The sequence below is a fragment of the Hyperolius riggenbachi genome, chromosome 1 (assembly GCF_040937935.1).
Source record: "Hyperolius riggenbachi isolate aHypRig1 chromosome 1, aHypRig1.pri, whole genome shotgun sequence".
NCBI lineage: Eukaryota > Metazoa > Chordata > Amphibia > Anura > Hyperoliidae > Hyperolius > Hyperolius riggenbachi.
The window spans coordinates 460,599,125-460,616,918 of NC_090646.1; the positions used below are offsets into that span (position 1 = coordinate 460,599,125).

Here is a 17,794-nt window from a genome sequence, read left to right on the forward strand (position 1 = left end):
AAGTCTAAGGTGCCAGGACATTTATGCCTATAGGTCCTGAGAGGTAAGTCTGGGCATACATATATCATACACTTCCATGTAACATGAGAACTTACCTAAACAATATGTTCAAATTATAACCAGTTTGTTTGTTGGTCTATATACTATATAGATCCACAATGCTCCGAGTCTGGAAATTTTCAAACGTACCCTCAACACACCTTTTCAGACAAGCTTATAATTTGCTATAGATAGAATTTAAAGCTCACTGCCTCATCTGCTAACCCATTTGTGTACTACCCCAATGTCTCAACCCCAGTACCCTCTAGTTTGTAAGCTTGCAATTGTGTTTCCTGTTTCTGTACAAGTTATCAAATGAACATCTATCAGCATTGGTGATGCTATTCAGACTAAGGCCTTTTTCACATCATTTAGCGCAGATGGATGTGCGATCGGAACGCAACGCGTCCGAACGCACGCCATCTGCGCTACTATGCGCTGCGCTGCAGATCCCATTCATTACAATGAATGGGATCTGCGCTGCGATTACCAAAAATGCGTGCAGCACGCGATAGCGCAATCATGATGGGAACGGTAGAAGGGCTGTCTATGCCCTTCTACCGTTCTTGCGCGTCGCACACTATATGCGCTGCCAAAATGCGCACGGCAGCGTGTATAGTCTGAACGAGGCCTAAACATCAGTTGTATGTAGTATCAGTACTTGTGTTGCTGGTTGTCCTGATTGTACAGTATGTTGTACTGCTCATGTATCTATTCTTCCAATTATTGTATGCTTTGCACGTTGTACAGCGCTACGGAATATGTTGGCGCTCGATAAATAAAAATAATAATAATAGATGTAGTACAATTGTACATTATTGTAATATTAACATTGTATTAGTGTACGGCCAGCATAAATTAAACTCATGAAAGAACAAGGCAGGGGTAGGAAAAGTGCAGTGCTATAGTGGAACCAGTGGCGTAGCTAAGGAGCTGTGGGCCCCGATGCAAGTTTTACAATGGGGCCCCCCAAGCACTCTATACATAACAATTGATACGGAACACCAAAACCTGCCAATGGCAACTACAGTGTCAGAGGTGCAAGAAGGGGATGGGGATCAGTTTATTAATGATTACTACTATTCAAAGTATCTATAGAAGTGATTATTATGATCACAGGACCAATAGAGAGCTAATACTGTAGTTGAGGGTGGGCCCTTCGGGGCCCCTCTGGCCCAAGGGCCCCGATGCGGTCGCTACCGCTGCACCCCCTATTGCTACGCCCCTGAGTGGAACAGAGTACTATGGCTATATATCAGTAGTGCACGATTACTATTACAGGCCACTAAATGAACCCAATTAGAAGTCATTTACCAGTGTATGATTAAAAGTCATCTTCCCCAACACATTTATGCATGATATTGAAAAATGTTGTCATTTTAACTGGTAAGATTTGTAATACTGTTTATATAACAACTCTGCTGTATGCTATAATTTTCTTATGTGACCTGCTTTAAAGTTGATCTGCAAGAGTTGTGTAAATATAAGAAACCACTAAACACCTGTAAAGCCCCACTTAAGCCTAAAATGGTTATTACTAAATAGTGGAGAGGCTTGAACTTCTGCCAGTTTGTGTAGATGCAATTTACAGGATAGGATGCAGCACATTGCCACTGTGCTATCACATAGGCAAGTGGTAAGAGCCTATAAACAGAATTTTAACCTCTTCCAGGCACATGCAATTGTAATTAGTGCCCAGTTTGGAGCATCTTATCTCTGCCAAGATGTAGATTAAATCTAGATTACCATCTCCACATGCTCCCGCTGCTAAAGACAGCTGAGCTCTGTGCACCAGTCAGGAGTCAATTTCATTGGGTCCTGACCGTCTGATCACTGTGAGCCAATTACAATGATCACAATTGAACAGAGCAAACATATAAAAATGAAAATGCTTGTGTATGCATATGTATAAAATGCACATTTGTCCCAGGGTATACTGCACTATTTCGCTCAGAAATCGCTCAGAAACAGCCGTATCAATCCGCCGACAGTGCGCACACACGCCGGACTGTCGTTGAAACGCCCACCCAGCGGGAGATGACGAAGGACCCGTTGTTGCCTCCAGTCCGGCGTCTGTACGGACCTTACCTTGCTTAAAGGTCCACTATCACAAAATATTTTCAAATTTAAAATACAGTACATGTGTACTGTCGTTGGAACGCCCACCCAGCGGGAGGTGACGACGGACCCGTCGTTGCCTCCAGTCCGGCGTGTGTACGGACCTTTAGAAACTCAAGTAGAAGTAAGATCATTTCTTTTTATTATGGTGTCATTTGGCATGTGAGTGGATCATGACTTAGTGGTGTGGGGTTTTTATGCAGAGTGTTCTGTTGAAATTTTTAAAGTTTGCCTTTGGGGTAAAGTGTATGTTCATTATAATGAAAAAAAGTGCAAGACTCTGTGAGAGTGGAGTGACTTTGTATTTGTATTTTTGGAGTTTGCTGAAGAGTGGTAACATAACATTGCTGTATTGTCACATTTTAAACAAGTTGGTAACCATTAGTAATTGTGTAAATGAACTGTTGATGAAAGGCTCAAAATAACCAAGGGAAAGGAAAAAAACATACTATGCATTGATGCCCAATCCTTATTTTCCTAAAAACAGGGAAAAGAGGAAGACAAGTCAAGAGTGGATGAGAAAGTAGCCTTCCACAGGTGACGTGTACCGAGGGGGACCATGGAGATGTAAAAAAAGAAGTGAACTTGAGTCTGCTCAAGAGGAGAAGGTGGTAGACAATAAGGTTCTTGACCCAACATGGGCTGAAAGCATGGACCAATAGAGTGGCAGGTCGGGGGAGGACATACAGGGAGCTTTTCAACAGCAAGAGGTTTAGAAAGAGAGCGTGGCACCCAAGACAACAGAACCAATTAGTGGGTAGCTGTTTCATGCTGGTTTCATCTGTCAGCAGATGGATACAGAAACAGCTGTGGCTAAGCACTTGGTCTGGTCACATGTCCTTTTGTCTTCTAGGTGTTTCTTTAATAACTTGTTTTTTGAGAAAATCCTAGTGATATGAACGGCTGGATTTCTGGAAAAGCCACAAAGGCCAGGGCCTTGGGCAGCTGCAGCTTGAGAGGGCACCTGGATGTGAAAAAGGGCTGCTGCATATGAAAGAGAAGGCTGCAAATGGGGAGCAACACATGAAAAGGGAAGCAGACAGGTCCAACCCCAAGTAGTATTTACAAACACCACTTGCCCAATATGGTTAATAAGTATGTCCGCTCCATCACAGATTCCTACATCTTAGAAGTGAAGACCCCCATGGACTTTATGGTCTTATGGACCACTGGTGTCCAAGATAAACCAGTTACAGGAGCTTAAGAAGTTAAAAACATGCTCTAGAGGTGTTTGCATCTCCTGCATCAAAGGTCTTATCAGGAAGGGGCTTTCCGCATAGCTTGTGGGTGGTGACAGACAAGCACAACCACCTGTCCACAGACAATATAGAGCATCTGACCACTTGAACAAAATTAACAAGACTTTAGCAGATTCAAAGAATACGTTTTAATGCTGCTGAGTGTTTATCTGTGAGGGAGCATATACTTTTAAAATTAACACACACACACTTACCTCTAGGCAGGTAGATGCAGGATTACAGTTATTTTAGCTTTTTATTTTGTAGAAGTACTTTTTTTTACAAACACTTTTTCACACATACAGTAACTAATCCTATATAATAAAATCCCTGTTGCTGCATCCTCCTCTCCCTGTGTCCCTGTGTTCGTGCACTGTGCCTGGCACACATGCGTGTGCGGCATGCGTATGGACTTTGGACAGCACAGGAGGACATGGGTGTTCATGCACATTGTAGCCGTGTGTGTGCATTGGTGCACGCATTGCGTGGGGGGTCGTACCCGAGGCCTAGAGCCTGTTTTTTAACAGGAAGGCCTTTAGAGTAGTTTAATATAGAGATAATATAGAAACGACTGATCATTCAGACAGGAAACCAATGGTTCTGTGAGAGCCATTGTGCTTCCGCAGTAAGTGCCCGAGGTGAACCTTGGGTACAAAAAGACATGCTTCCTAAGAAGAAGGAAGCCTCTGGATCATAAAGAGGCTTCCCACACCAGACTCCCATTGCCGAGCTCAGACCCACAAAGACATTGGAGCCATGCTCCTCTTCAATTATAAGTGCGACCTTACTGCGCCTTCGCAAGTATGGCTGCACATGCGCAGTTAGCCAGAGATGCTCATCCACAAGCTGCTCCGCGCTACTGCCCAGGTGTGGCCATGCTCATGTGGGTGTAGCACGCCCATGCTTGTGCCAGAAGAGGACAGTGGCCGGAGCGAGGAGGACCCAGAGAGCCTCTATATGATCCGGAGGCTTCCCTTTTCTTAGGTAAGTATGTCACTCTTTTCTTACCCTCTTTTCACCTCAGGTTCTCTTTAAGTTTAAGCTAGATGCATGTCCCCATGGGGGATTGTGACCCAATCCCTCGGTTGTCATTGAGGGCCGAGGCTATACAGATGCATTTCTAGCCTCAGAACGATTAGATCGAGATATTTGTCATACACCATCATTGTTTGATAAATACATTTCAGACACAGGTAGTCACCCAGAGTTTGAAACTCAAAGCTTTTATTTAAATTGCTTCAGCAGGTTGAGTCACACAGTGGCATGCGGGATAACCATGCCGTGGAAAAACAGCAGCAGATCACGTAAAAGCCTTTCGGTATCTCCTTCTCTGCAGTGACATAAGAGACAAAGGAAGTCTTTCTTTTAGTTGGTAGGGTGGAAGGTTCCCCTCTGGTGCCACTGCATATCACGGATGCGCCTCACAGACTGGATCTGGGGGTGCTGGGCGCCAAAATCTGAGCTGTCCTTATAATCCCCCTTCTCAAACAGGTACTGGTATCCTCTGTAACCTGGATATTGATAGCCAACCCACCTGCAAATAAATATCAGGGTATTAATGAGGTGTGAATTATATAGAGATGTATGACAGAGATGTGTTTCTAGCTTGCCTTTGAGCTGCAGCCTAAAAAAACTGTGAGCCTTAAAGCTGCCAGTTGGAAAGAACATGAGGAACTAAGCCAATAGTGTGCACTCTGGCATGACAACACAACAGGATTACTATTGGCTGGGTGCGGGCTGTGGAGGAGCAGCAGCTCTTCAATTCACCAACACACTGGCTTAGCTGGCCCTAATTGAGGAGGAGGCAGTCAGGGTTGAGGGGAGGACATTGTCAGCTGTAGAGGGATTCTGGCCACCAGTAATGTCTCCTTAACATGCCACTAATGGGCCACATGATTTCTAGCTACACCACTGCTTGCAGTATGAAATATTTTTAAGTACGTCATTAAACAAAGAAAGTATATTCAGTTTTGTGTGATTTAGAAAAGAGAAACTTTGCATGGTTTTGTGTGGAATAGAATTGACTGCTGAGATAACAATGACGATATAGAGGCTGACATGTCTACTCAATCAGACAGACATCAATTTAAAGCCAGTTATAGTCACTGCACTGCATCAGTACATTGTTCTAACTGGCCTTTAAACCAGCACCTCTGGCATTTATGTATAGATGGTCCAGATAATGATGGAAAGAAATCTAGTTTTTTACCTCACAACTATATCTTGCAGCTTGATTTTTTTTTTTTTAGTTGTTTGCCTCATGATTTAGTTCACGTTTACTTGATATCCAGCAGACAACCTTAACACTTCAGGAGTAGATCTAGTGCCTTACTCAACTTTCAAGCACTTTAACAGTTGATTGTATAGGTTCTTATTACACAACCTCACCTTTGTTTTTCTTATATTCCACAAAGGTTGTTTCTTATATTCCACAAATGTTGGGTGAGGAGGGACATAATAAATTATTTTTCCTTTCTGGCTGTCCCTCCAGACACGTAAAGCTACAGACTTATCTCTGATGTTCAGATGTTCCCCCTCGGGCCAAAAGCTTGACATATGTTCTACTGTGGGGTTTAAGCAGCTGTGAGGAGGATACAGATATGTTTCTGCTCTTCTGAGTTTTATTAATGGGAAAGAAAGATTAGATTTAATCCATCTACAATTGTGTGGAATGGTAACACCTGACGTCATTGATCAATGTTAAAGTACACCTGTCAGCAAAGAAAAATATTTCTTAGGAATGATGGAGGCACTTCCACTAAGTGCCTTAATGGCATCAGATGCTTCAAATTAGATGTTCTTTGTTGACGGAACCGTCTGCATTATCCACAGATGGCATCTTAAAGCTCAAGTGTGTGAGGAATAAAAATCCTTCCCTCCCAGCCCCCCAACAGGTCCCCAGTGCATATCAGGTTTTAAAATCAATAAAAGGGTCATTTTTTAATGAAAAGCAGATCGATTTGTGCAGTGGATTCTGCACCAGAGAATGCTATTGGCAAGTGGTGTATGGATACAGGACTGTTACTGTCTGCATCATTACCAGGTACCTAGTACCTATGCTGACATCTCCTGAAGTAGTTTATTAGCTGCAGAACATTAAAGCTGGACTGGATGAAGGAATGTATTGGTTATTGGTAATTGGTTAGGTGTAGGCATTCACTGATATGTTTAGTTTTAAGAAATTAAAGACAGGGAATGTTAGCGTAAAGTGAACCAGAGACGAAGCACCCTCATGTGTATTACCATATATATCATTGGGAACATTAGAGAAAACACCTACCCTGCTCTCTGCTTCATTCTTCACTGCTCAGCCTGGTTGTTATCAGCCCTGATAAAATCCCAAAGAGGTGGTTGAGGAACATCGTGTATTCAACCTGAGATATTATATATAAAGTATTGAATAAAAGTGAAGTTTTAACGAAGCCCCTAGGCAACCCGGTTGCCAAGGGCGCTCCAATATTTCTAGCAGCCGTCCTGCCGCATCCGTCACCAGAATAAGGCGCGGCCAAGCGCCGAAACCGGTAGTGACGTCAGACGGCATTCATCGCCACGCCCCCTGCCAGACAGACGCGCTCCCCGTGATTCCAACTACACTGTCGGCCCTGGCCAGGTTGTTACAGTTGGTGGAGACCTGCTGGAGGCTTATAGCAAGGCGATTGCTTACCTCTTATAATTATGAGTGCAATTTTTTTAGCGTGTATAAGTTACTTAAAAGTCAATGCACTATCGGAGCGCTCTCTTCCCCCTCCCTTTCTGATAAAATCTCGACTGAGCATTCAGTCTGGCTTTGCTCAGGAATCATTATAGCTGAGTCATTACAGCAGAGCCAGAATGGGGCAGGCTTGGGCTTGAAAAGACATCAGAGAAGACAGACTCAGCTATAACGATTCCTGAGCAAAGCCAGACTGAATGCTCAGTCTGGGATTTTATCAGGGCTGATAACAAGCAGGCTGAGCAGTGAAGAATGAAGCAGAGAACAAGGTAAGTGTTTTTTCTAATGTTCCCACTGATATACTGTATATGGTAAAATACATGAAGGTGCTTCGCCTCTGGTTCACTTTAAGTTGTTAGATGTGGTAAGTTAGGATAAGGCATCAAGAAGGGTTAAAAAGAGGCTGAGGTTAGGTTTAGAAATTGGTTACGGTTAAATGGGGAAGAAGAGATTAGATTTAAGGAACCACGTAACCTTAAGGGGGTGGGAGGTTAAGGTTAGGCATCAGGGACTAATGGGGGAGAATATGGTTCTGCATCATGAAGGGGATTTTATTAAAGGGATTGGTTAGGGTTGAGTGGTCAAAGTGGTTAGGTGTTCAAATGAGTAGATGTGTTAAGACTCAAAAACAACAAAGACACAACTGCTATCCTGAAATACCAGAGTATAGGCAATCACTTTTGTGACGTTTGGCTCTCACACCAAAACTACCACTGCTGAATACACTTCTTCTGAGGAGGCTTCCATGTTCATTTTAATGACTTTGGGGTTGAGCTACTAATGTGGAAGAAAACTGGTGAACATAACGGATCCAACAAGACTGGGCTGAATAATTTTAAACAGTTTGTTATCTGTGCCAAATGTTTGTAGCCCTCATCTCATAATAAAATATGGCAAAAACTACTGCAGGGTTAGTGAATTAGAAATTGATCCAAAGCTATTGCTTGCACTCACAACAAGATCTTGTCTATATAAACACATGACAGCCTGAATCTGTGTAGGTGTTTTACTTTTGTTTTACTAACCTTTTAGCAACTCCTACTATAATATATATCTAATGCTGGGCATACACGAGTCGACCCGGCAGCTCGATTAGCCATCGGATCGACTCTCGCCGCATCCCCGCTCGTCCCCGCGGGTGGCCGGATCGATTCCCGCTCGTCCCCATGGGCGCTCCTTATCTTCCGCTCGATTCCCCGCTATTTTCCGCCTGCGGGGATCGAGCAGGGCATCGATCCGGTGGGTCATCGGACCTGTCGGAAATTATCAATCGAGCCATCAGTGGCTCGATTGATAAGGGCGCATCGGCCCGTGTATGCCCAGCATTAGAGGTGAGTTTTGCCACCTAATAGTAGAAACAAATACCCAGACCAGGTTTGCTGGATCAGTTAAGATTTCCAACTCACAAGAACATTAGTAAAACAACCCATAACCACCAAACCTGGACAAGGAGGCCTCTAGGAGGTCTAGGAGACAAGATTTTTGTTCTTTTTGGCTGGCAGTAAAGGACAACACAGACCATAGTTGTTAAAAACTTGTTGACAAATGATAACCATTTTTGTACTACACTACTCACGTTCCACTTTGTACTCTGACGGAAGACACTTTTTCCTGGTAGCCATGAGCATGGAAGCTTGGTACATCATCATCTATTATTTCAATCTTCTTTCCAGTAAAGTTTGGATTCTCATACAGTACAATTTTATGTTCCTGGCTATCCTGTAAAAGTCAATAGAGACATTAAATCAAAATAATTGTCCTTGAACACATTTGACTTCTAGGAAGGAAAAAATGTATCTCTGAAATCATAAACGCTACAGGAATAAAATGACTATGAGAAAATACAAGAACAAAAGTAAATGACTCCTGTATCATAATGTTATTATCAATGTGCGTCTGGCTCTGTTTTAACCTAGTGACAGTACTCTGTAGCACTGAGGGGCAAACAGTGATATTATTTATTTCTCAGCTTGAATCACAATCCGAACGCGCTGCTTCAAGATACATAGTAAACATCCTGGCATTGACTCTGCATGGGTGTGTCTTATTTCATTCCATGAAGACTATGGAGCGTGTGATGCTGAGGCAACAAAGAGCCAATGCAAGATGCATACAATGCACATTCAAGCAGTTGAAAGTGGAAAACATCAACAGAACAGTATTAACCACTTGAGGACCTAGGGCTTTCTACCCCTTAAGGACCGGCCACTTTTTTTCCATTCAGACCACTGCAGCTTTCACGGTTTATTGCTCGCTCATACAACCTACCACCTAAATGAATTTTGGCTCCTTTTCTTGTCACTAATAAAGCTTTCTTTTGATGCTATTTGATTGCTCCTGCGATTTTTACTTTTTATTATATTCATCAAAAAAGACATGAATTTTGGCAAAAAAATGATTTTTTTAACTTTCTGTGCTGACATTTTTCAAATAAAGTAAAATTTCTGTATACATGCAGCGCGAAAAATGTGGACAAACATGTTTTTGATTAAAAAAAAACCCATTCAGTGTATATTTATTGGTTTGGGTAAAAGTTATAGCGTTTACAAACTATGGTGCCAAAAGTGAATTTTCCCATTTTCAAGCATCTCTGACTTTTCTGACCCCCTGTCATGTTTCATGAGGGGCTAGAATTCCAGGATAGTATAAATACCCCCCAAATGACCCCATTTTGGAAAGAAGACATCCCAAAGTATTCACTGAGAGGCATAGTGAGTTCATAGAAGATATTATTTTTTGTCACAAGTAAGCGGAAAATGACACTTTGTGAGAAAAAAAAAAAAAAAAAAAAGTTTCCATTTCTTCTAACTTGCGACAAAAAAAAATGAAATCTGCCACGGACTCACCATGCCCCTCTCTGAATACCTTGAAGGGTCTACTTTCCAAAATGGGATCATTTGTGGGGTGTGTTTACTGTCCTGACATTTTGGGGGGTGCTAAATTGTAAGCACCCCTGTAAAGCCTAAAGGTGCTCATTGGACTTTGGACCCCTTAGCGCAGTTAGGCTGCAAAAAAGTGCCACACATGTGGTATTGCCGTACTCAGGAGAAGTAGTATAATGTGTTTTGGGGTGTATTTTTACACATACCCATGCTGGGTGGGAGAAATATCTCTGTAAATGACAATTTGTTAATTTTTTTTACACACAATTGTCCATTTACAGAGATATTTCTCCCACTCAGCATGGGTATGTGTAAAAATACACCACAAAACACATTATACTACTTCTCCTGAGTACGGCGATACCACATGTGTGGCACTTTTTTGCACCCTAACTGCGCTAAAGGGCCCAAAGTCCAATGAGTACCTTTAGGATTTCACAGGTCATTTTGAGAAATTTAGTTTCAAGACTACTCCTCACGGTTTAGGGCCCCTAAAATGCCAGGGCAGTATAGGAACCCCACAAATGACCCCATTTTAGAAAGAAGACACCCCAAGGTATTCCGTTAGTAGTATGGCGAGTTCATAGAAGATTTTATTTTTTGTCACAAGTTAGCGGAAAATGACACTTTGTGAAAAAACACAATTAAAATCAATTTCCGCTAACTTTTGACAAAAAATAAAATCTTCTATGAACTCACCATACTCCTAACAGAATACCTTGGGGTGTCTTCTTTCTAAAATGGGGTCATTTGTGGGGTTCCTATACTGCCCTGGCATTTTAGGGGCCCTAAACCGTGAGGAGTAGTCTTGAAACGAAATTTCTCAAAATGACCTGTGAAATCCTAAAGGTACTCATTGGACTTTGGGCCCTTTAGCGCAGTTAGGGTGCAAAAAAGTGCCACACATGTGGTATCGCCATACTCGGGAGAAGTAGTACAATGTGTTTTGGGGTGTATTTTTACACATACCCATGCTGGGTGGGAGAAATACCTCTGTAAATGGACAATTGTGTGTAAAAAAATCAAAAGATTGTCATTTACAGAGGTATTTCTCCCACCCAGCATGGGTATGTGTAAAAATACACCCCAAAACACATTGTACTACTTCTCCCGAGTACGGCGATACCACATGTGTGGCACTTTTTTGCACCCTAACTGCACTAAGGGGCCCAAAGTCCAATGAGTACCTTTAGGATTTCACAGGTCATTTTTGTTTCAAGACTACTCCTCACGGTTTAGGGCCCCTAAAATGCCAGGGCAGTATAGGAACCCCACTAATGACCCCATTTTAGAAAGAAGACACCCCAAGGTATTCCGTTAGGAGTATGGTGAGTTCATAGAAGTTTTTATTTTTTTGTCACAAGTTAGCGGAAATTGATTTTAATAGTTTTTTTTCACAAAGTGTCATTTTCCGCTAACTTGTGACAAAAAATAAAATCTTCTATGAACTCACCATACTCCGTACGGAATACCTTTGGGTGTCTTCTTTCTAGAATGGGGTCATTTGTGGGGTTCCTATACTGCCCTGGCATTTTAGGGGCCCTAAACCGTGAGGAGTAGTCTTGAAACCAAATGTCGCAAAATGACCTGTGAAATCCTAAAGGTACTCATTGGACTTTGGGCCCCTTAGCGTACTTAGGGTGTAAAAAAGTGCCACACATGTGGTACCGCTGTACTCAGGAGAAGTAGTATAATGCGTTTTGGGGTGTATTTTTACACATACCCATGCTAAGTGGGAGAAATATCTCTGTAAATGACAATTGTTTGATTTTTTTACACACAATTGTCCATTTACATAGAAATTTCTCCCACCCAGCATGGGTATGTGTAAAAATACACCCCAAAACACATTATACTACTTTTCCTGAGTACGGCGGTACCACATGTGTGACACTTTTTTGCAGCCTAGGTGCGCTAAGGGGCCCAACGTCCTATTCACAGGTCATTTTGAAGCATTTGTTTTCTAGACTACTCCTCGCGGTTTAGGGCCCCTAAAATGCCAGGGCAGTATAGGAACCCCACAAGTGACCCCATTTTAGAAAGAAGACACCCCAAGGTATTCCGTTAGGTGTATGGCGAGTTCATAGAAGATTTTATTTTTTGTCACAAGTTAGTGAAAAATGACACTTTGTGAAAAAAAAACAATTAAAATTAATTTCCGCTAACTTTTGACAAAAAATTAAATCTTCTATGAACTCGTCATACACCTAACATAATACCTTGGGGTGTCTTTTTTTTCTAAAATGGGGTCACTTGTGGGGTTCCTATACCGCCCTGGCATTTTACAGGCCCAAAACCGTGAGTAGTCTGGAAACCAAATGTCTCAAAATGACTGTTCAGGGGTATAAGCATCTGCAAATTTTGATGACAGGTGGTCTATGAGGGGGCGAATTTTGTGGAACCGGTCATAAGCAGGGTGGCCTTTTAGATGACAGGTTGTATTGGGCCTGATCTGATGGATAGGAGTGCTAGGGGGGTGACAGGAGGTGATTGATGGGTGTCTCAGGGGGTGGTTAGAGGGGAAAATAGATGCAATCCATGCACTGGGGAGGTGATCGGAAGGGGGTCTGAGGGTTTGGCCGAGTGATCAGGAGCCCACACGGGGCAAATTGGGGCCTGATCTGATGGGTAGGTGTGCTAGGGGGTGACAGGAGGTGATTGATGGGTGTCTCAAGGTGTGATTAGAGGGGGGAATGGATGCAAGCAATGCACTGGCGAGGTGATCAGGGCTGGGGTCTGAGGGCATTCTGAGGGTGTGGGCGGGTGATTGAGTGCCCTAGGGGCAGATAGGGGTCTAATCTGATAGGTAGCAGTGACAGGGGGTGATTGATGGGTAATTAGTGGGTGTTTAGGGTAGAGAATAGATGGAAACACTGCGCTTGGGTGGTGATCTGATGTCGGATCTGCGGGCGATCTATTGGTGTGGGTGGGTGATCAGTTTGCCCGCAAGGGGCAGGTTAGGGGCTGATTGATGGGTGGCAGTGACAGCGGGTGATTGATGGGTGGCAGTGACAGGGGGTGATTGATGGGTGGCAGTGACAGGGGGTGATTGATGGGTGATTGATAGGTGATTGACAGGTAATCAGTGGGTTATTACAGGGGAGAACAGATGTAAATATTGCACTGGCGAATTGATAAGGGGGGGTCTGAGGGCAATCTGAGCGTGTAGGCGGTCGATTGGGTGCCCGCAAGGGGCAGATTAGGGTCTGATCTGATAGGTAACAGTGACAGGTGGTGATAGGGAGTGATTGATGGGTGATTGATGGGTAATTAGTGGGTGTTTAGAGGAGAGAATAGATGGAAACACTGCGCTTGGGTGGTGATCTGATGTCGGATCTGCGGGCGATCTATTGGTGTGGGTGGGTGATCAGATTGCCCGCAAGGGGCAGGTTAGGGGCTGATTGTTGGGTGGCAGTGACAGGGGGTGATTGATGGGTGATAGGTGATTGGCAGGTGATTGACAGGTGATCAGTGGGTTATTACAGGGAAGGACAGATGTAATTAATGCACTGGCGAATTGATAAGGGGGGGGGGGGGTCTGAGGGCAATCTGAGCGTGTGGGCGGGTGATTGGGTGCCCGCAAGGGGCAGATTAGGGTCTGATCTGATAGGTAACAGTGACAGGGGGTGATTGATGGGTAATTAGTGGGTGTTTAGAGAAGATAACAGATGTAAACGATACATTTGGGAGGTAATCTGACGGCGGGTTTGCGGGCGATCTAATGGTGTGGGTGGGTGATCAGATTGCCCGCAAGGGGCAGGTTAGGGGCTGATTGATGGGTGGCAGTGACAGGGGGTGACAGGGGGTGATTGATGGGTGATAGGTGATTGGCAGGTGATTGACAGGTGATCAGTGGGTTATTACAGGGAAGAACAGATGTAATTAATGCACTGGTGAATTGATAAGGGGGGTCAGAGGGCAATCTGAGCGTGTGGGCGGGTGATTGGGTGCCCGCAAGGGGCAGATTAGGGTCTGATCTGATAGGTAAAAGTGACAAGTGGTGATAGGGGGTGATTGATGGGTGATTGATGGGTAATTAGTGGGTGTTTAGAGGAGAGAATAGATGTAAACAATGGATTTGGGAGGTGATCTGATGTCGGATCTGTGGGCGATCTATTGGTGTGGGGGGGTGATCAGATTGCCCGCAAGGGGCAGGTTAGGGGCTGATTGATGGGTGGCAGTGACAGGGGGTGATTGACGGGTGATTGATGGGTGATTGACGGGTGATTGACAGGTGATTGACAGGTGATTGACAGGTGATCAGGGGGATAGATGCATACAGTAAACAGGGGGGGGGTGGTCTGGGGGGGGGGTCTGGGGAGAATCTGAGGGGTGGGGGGTGATCAGGAGGGGGCAGGGAGCAGGGGGGGGGGATAAAAAAAAAATAGCGTTGACAGATAGTGACAGGGAGTGATTGATGGGTGATTAGGGGGGTGATTGGGTGCAAACAGGGGTCTGGGGGGTGGGCAGGGGGGGGTCTGATGGGTGCTGTGGGCGATCTGGGGCAGGGGGGGGAGAAATCAGTGTGTTTGGGTGCAGACTAGGGTGGCTGCAGCCTGCCCTGGTGGTCCCTCGGACACTGGGACCATCAGGGCAGGAGGCAGCCTGTATAATACACTTTGTAAACATTACAAAGTGTATTATACACTTTGTATGCGGCGATCGCGGGGTTAACATCCCGCCGGCGCTTCCGTATAGCCGGCGGGATGTTGCGGCGAACGAGCGGTGACAGGCGCCGGCGGAGGATCGCGTCACGGATGACGCGATCGCTCCGCCCATGCCCTTAAATGGACCGCCGCCTCTGTGGGTGAGGCCGTCCTGCAGGGCTCCACTTCCCCGCCGCCCCTGTGTAGTGGGCGGTCGGGAAGTGGTTAACTTAAAATGAACTTGAAGATATGTGCTTATGGCACATGTATGCAATACTTTGCCTGTAAGGGCAAAGGGCAATATTTATATTAAAAAGTGCATACTTACCTGGCCAGATTGGTCTTTTGACAAGGTGTCTTCTTACCCCCGCTCCTACTAAACCTGGGGTCCACTGAAGATACACCCCGGCACTGTCCTTCCCTCTGATAATTCTACAGCCTTTTACCTCCTGCTATGCAATTCTCTTCCCCACACTCGGATTCTGCAGATAGCTGAAGTGCTGAAACAGCTTGCATGCTAGACTGTGTGCCATGTATGATGATGTCATCATGTGCAGACATGTGCGGGACAGGCTGGGAACGCCACGGAGTAAGTACAGTGAGGTAGTGAGGCTGCTCAGGTTCATCCTTACTTATCCTGTAAGTTTGATTCAGTGGTTGACAAGCCCATTTTAGGTATGCATACACTTTCCAACACTTTTTAACGTGAAGTGAGAAAAATTCAGAGGCTGCCATCTTTATTGCTCAATAAGCAATGCCAATTGCCTGACGTCTGTATTGATGCTCTTATGCTGAGTACACACAGTATGATTTTCCACTCGAGAGATGTGGTGAGGCATGTCAGTAATGGTGCCACACTTTCTTCCACAAGAATAACTACTCTATCTGGAGAACACTGTTCATGTCAATGGACATTTTTTAAATCTTCAGCCAACCTCAGCCTTGAATTGCATCTCATTTTTTCAACAAGGAAGTAAAATATGATCCTGCTCTCTCATTGGTCAACAAAGTCCAGCCAGTGTGGTGCTGGCAGTGAGAGAAGAAATATTGCTACATATACCAGCATTGATCTTCTTTCCGAATAGATAACAGGTTATCATACACAGCACGGTGTTTCAGTTAAAAAGCAGCCATGCAGCTTCCAACAGGGGCACAGTGAAAGAATACTTGCATGCAGAGGCGTGAGTCAAATGCATGGTGCATGCCACTGGCAGCAAGATTCTCTCCCAAGCCCTAGGGGGAAAAAACACAATTTGGCTCCTGCCAATGTTCCGCAGCTACACATGTGAACTATTTATTATTACAGTGACAGAGCTCAGTAGGGCTACTTCATAGTTACTTCTTTTTTTCAGTTAGTGTGTGGACTCTAACTTTTCCTAATACAGTATAGACTGCATTAAAGCATTGCACAACAGGAGGTGACAAAAGTCATACAGAATGTGGTTAACTGAGGTGGCAACGCTGACAAAACAGAAACTAAAATGAAACAGAAGGTCAGCTGCACACATTGTTGCCTTGGAGAGCCATGTACTGTGTGACAGGACATAACACTACGGAACTACTTTACATACTCGCTTCTCAGTATATTCAAAAACATTACAGAGGAATGGTAGTAACAAAGTAGAATGTGTTAAATTATTCATGATACCCACTTTTACTGTATTTTCTTGGTTTCAACATCAGAAACACTTTCTACATCTATATATTGCAATATATTGCTGTGTTACCCTGCCCTTTCTGTGATACATGGTCTACGCTGTTTAGCTATGTGGAATTCTCCTCTCAGAGCATTCTGGGAGACCAGGCATTGTTTTCTTTGTCTTCAGAACTCTCAGAAACCAACAGAGCCAACAGAGGTGTCCCTGACAGGACTAAAGTTGCCATCTGTGCTAAATTTCAGAACGTAAATCGGGGTGAGGAAAGATTTGACATAATTTGACATGATTTTACACAATGGCAGTTGTTGTTATTAGATTAGCGTACTTTGCAGCGTACTACAAACTGTCACCTGGCTGCAAAATAGAAATATATCAGATACAATTATCATAATCTTTTAAACAGATGAGGCCTCACTACTGAAATTCTTAAAGTGGCGTGCCTGCTTGTGCTGGCTTGATTAAAGCTAAATGTCCACAAGAACAGTGATTTTCTTGACTACAACCCACTATCCCTTTCAGCATGACCAAGTAGTCATGCTCCTCCCCTTTATTTTAATACCTCCCTAGTAATTAATGTAAATGGCCATGCTTCTCCTGGAGTGTCTCGCCTACATCACAGAAATCTCAGTGCCAAGCAAATGAAACTGTACTCTAAAGTAGGTAAGAAAAGTAATATCAAACTTAACTTACGTCAATGTTTTGAGTCCCTTTTTACTTGCTGGGTTCTAAAACGAATTTTGTATTAACAAGCAAAAAAGAAAAAAAAAAAACACCTCACATGAGAAGATTCAGGAGGAAAATTCACTGATTTGGAATTAATAAGTCCCATATGAATGATATTAGTTAGCAGTTACCAGGTCAGGAGGCTTGGCATCTATGATGTTGGAGATCCGCAAAATATTTTCTGCTAACAAAATCTCCCAACTAGCACATGGTGGTGCAACATTTAAATATATACTTACATAGTTACATAGTTAGTTTGGTTGACCACAGGACCAGCGCTACCATAGAGGCAAAGAGGGCAATTGCCCTAGGGCCCCAGAGCCTGTAGGGGCCCCTAAGATGTTTCCCCCCCAACTTAACTGTTGTTCCCCGCTGCCCCTGCAGAGTCTTTTGCTGAGCCAGGTGGTGTCAGCCCCGGCCTCAGGAGCCTTGGGTGAAAATTTGGCTGCAACAAAGGATCCCTACTGCCAATTTTTGATTGGGGGGGGGTGTCTATTGGGGGGCCCCGGTGTTAATTTTGCCCGGGGGCCCCATTGTTACTAGAACTGGCCCTGGTTGACCAAAGACATCCATCCATCAAGTTCAACCTGAAAAAAAACCAAAAAAAACTCCATCCTGAATCCACACATATCCCAGTTGATCCAGGGGAAGGCAAAAGCCTTACAAGGCCTGGGCCAATTAGCTTTAAAAGGAAAACATTCCTTACCAACTCCAGGTGGTAGTCAGATAAATCCCTGGATCAACTCTCTCAATTACCCAGTAATTATAGCCGCGGATG

The 17,794-nt window shown here is 44.1% G+C and overlaps 1 protein-coding gene across 1 annotated transcript in view; it reads right to left on the minus strand.

Annotated features, from left to right (window-relative positions):
* Positions 1–4,602: 4,602 nt before the first annotated feature.
* Positions 4,603–17,794, minus strand: part of CRYBB2 (crystallin beta B2) — a 58,285-nt gene continuing 45,093 nt past the window's right edge. The window contains exons 5-6 of the mRNA XM_068239048.1: positions 8,684–8,826; positions 4,603–4,929 (exon numbers count right to left, since the gene is read on the minus strand). Of these exons, the coding sequence (XP_068095149.1) occupies positions 4,761–4,929; positions 8,684–8,826 (312 nt within the window). The 3' untranslated portion in view covers positions 4,603–4,760. The remainder of the gene's footprint in view (positions 4,930–8,683; positions 8,827–17,794) is intronic.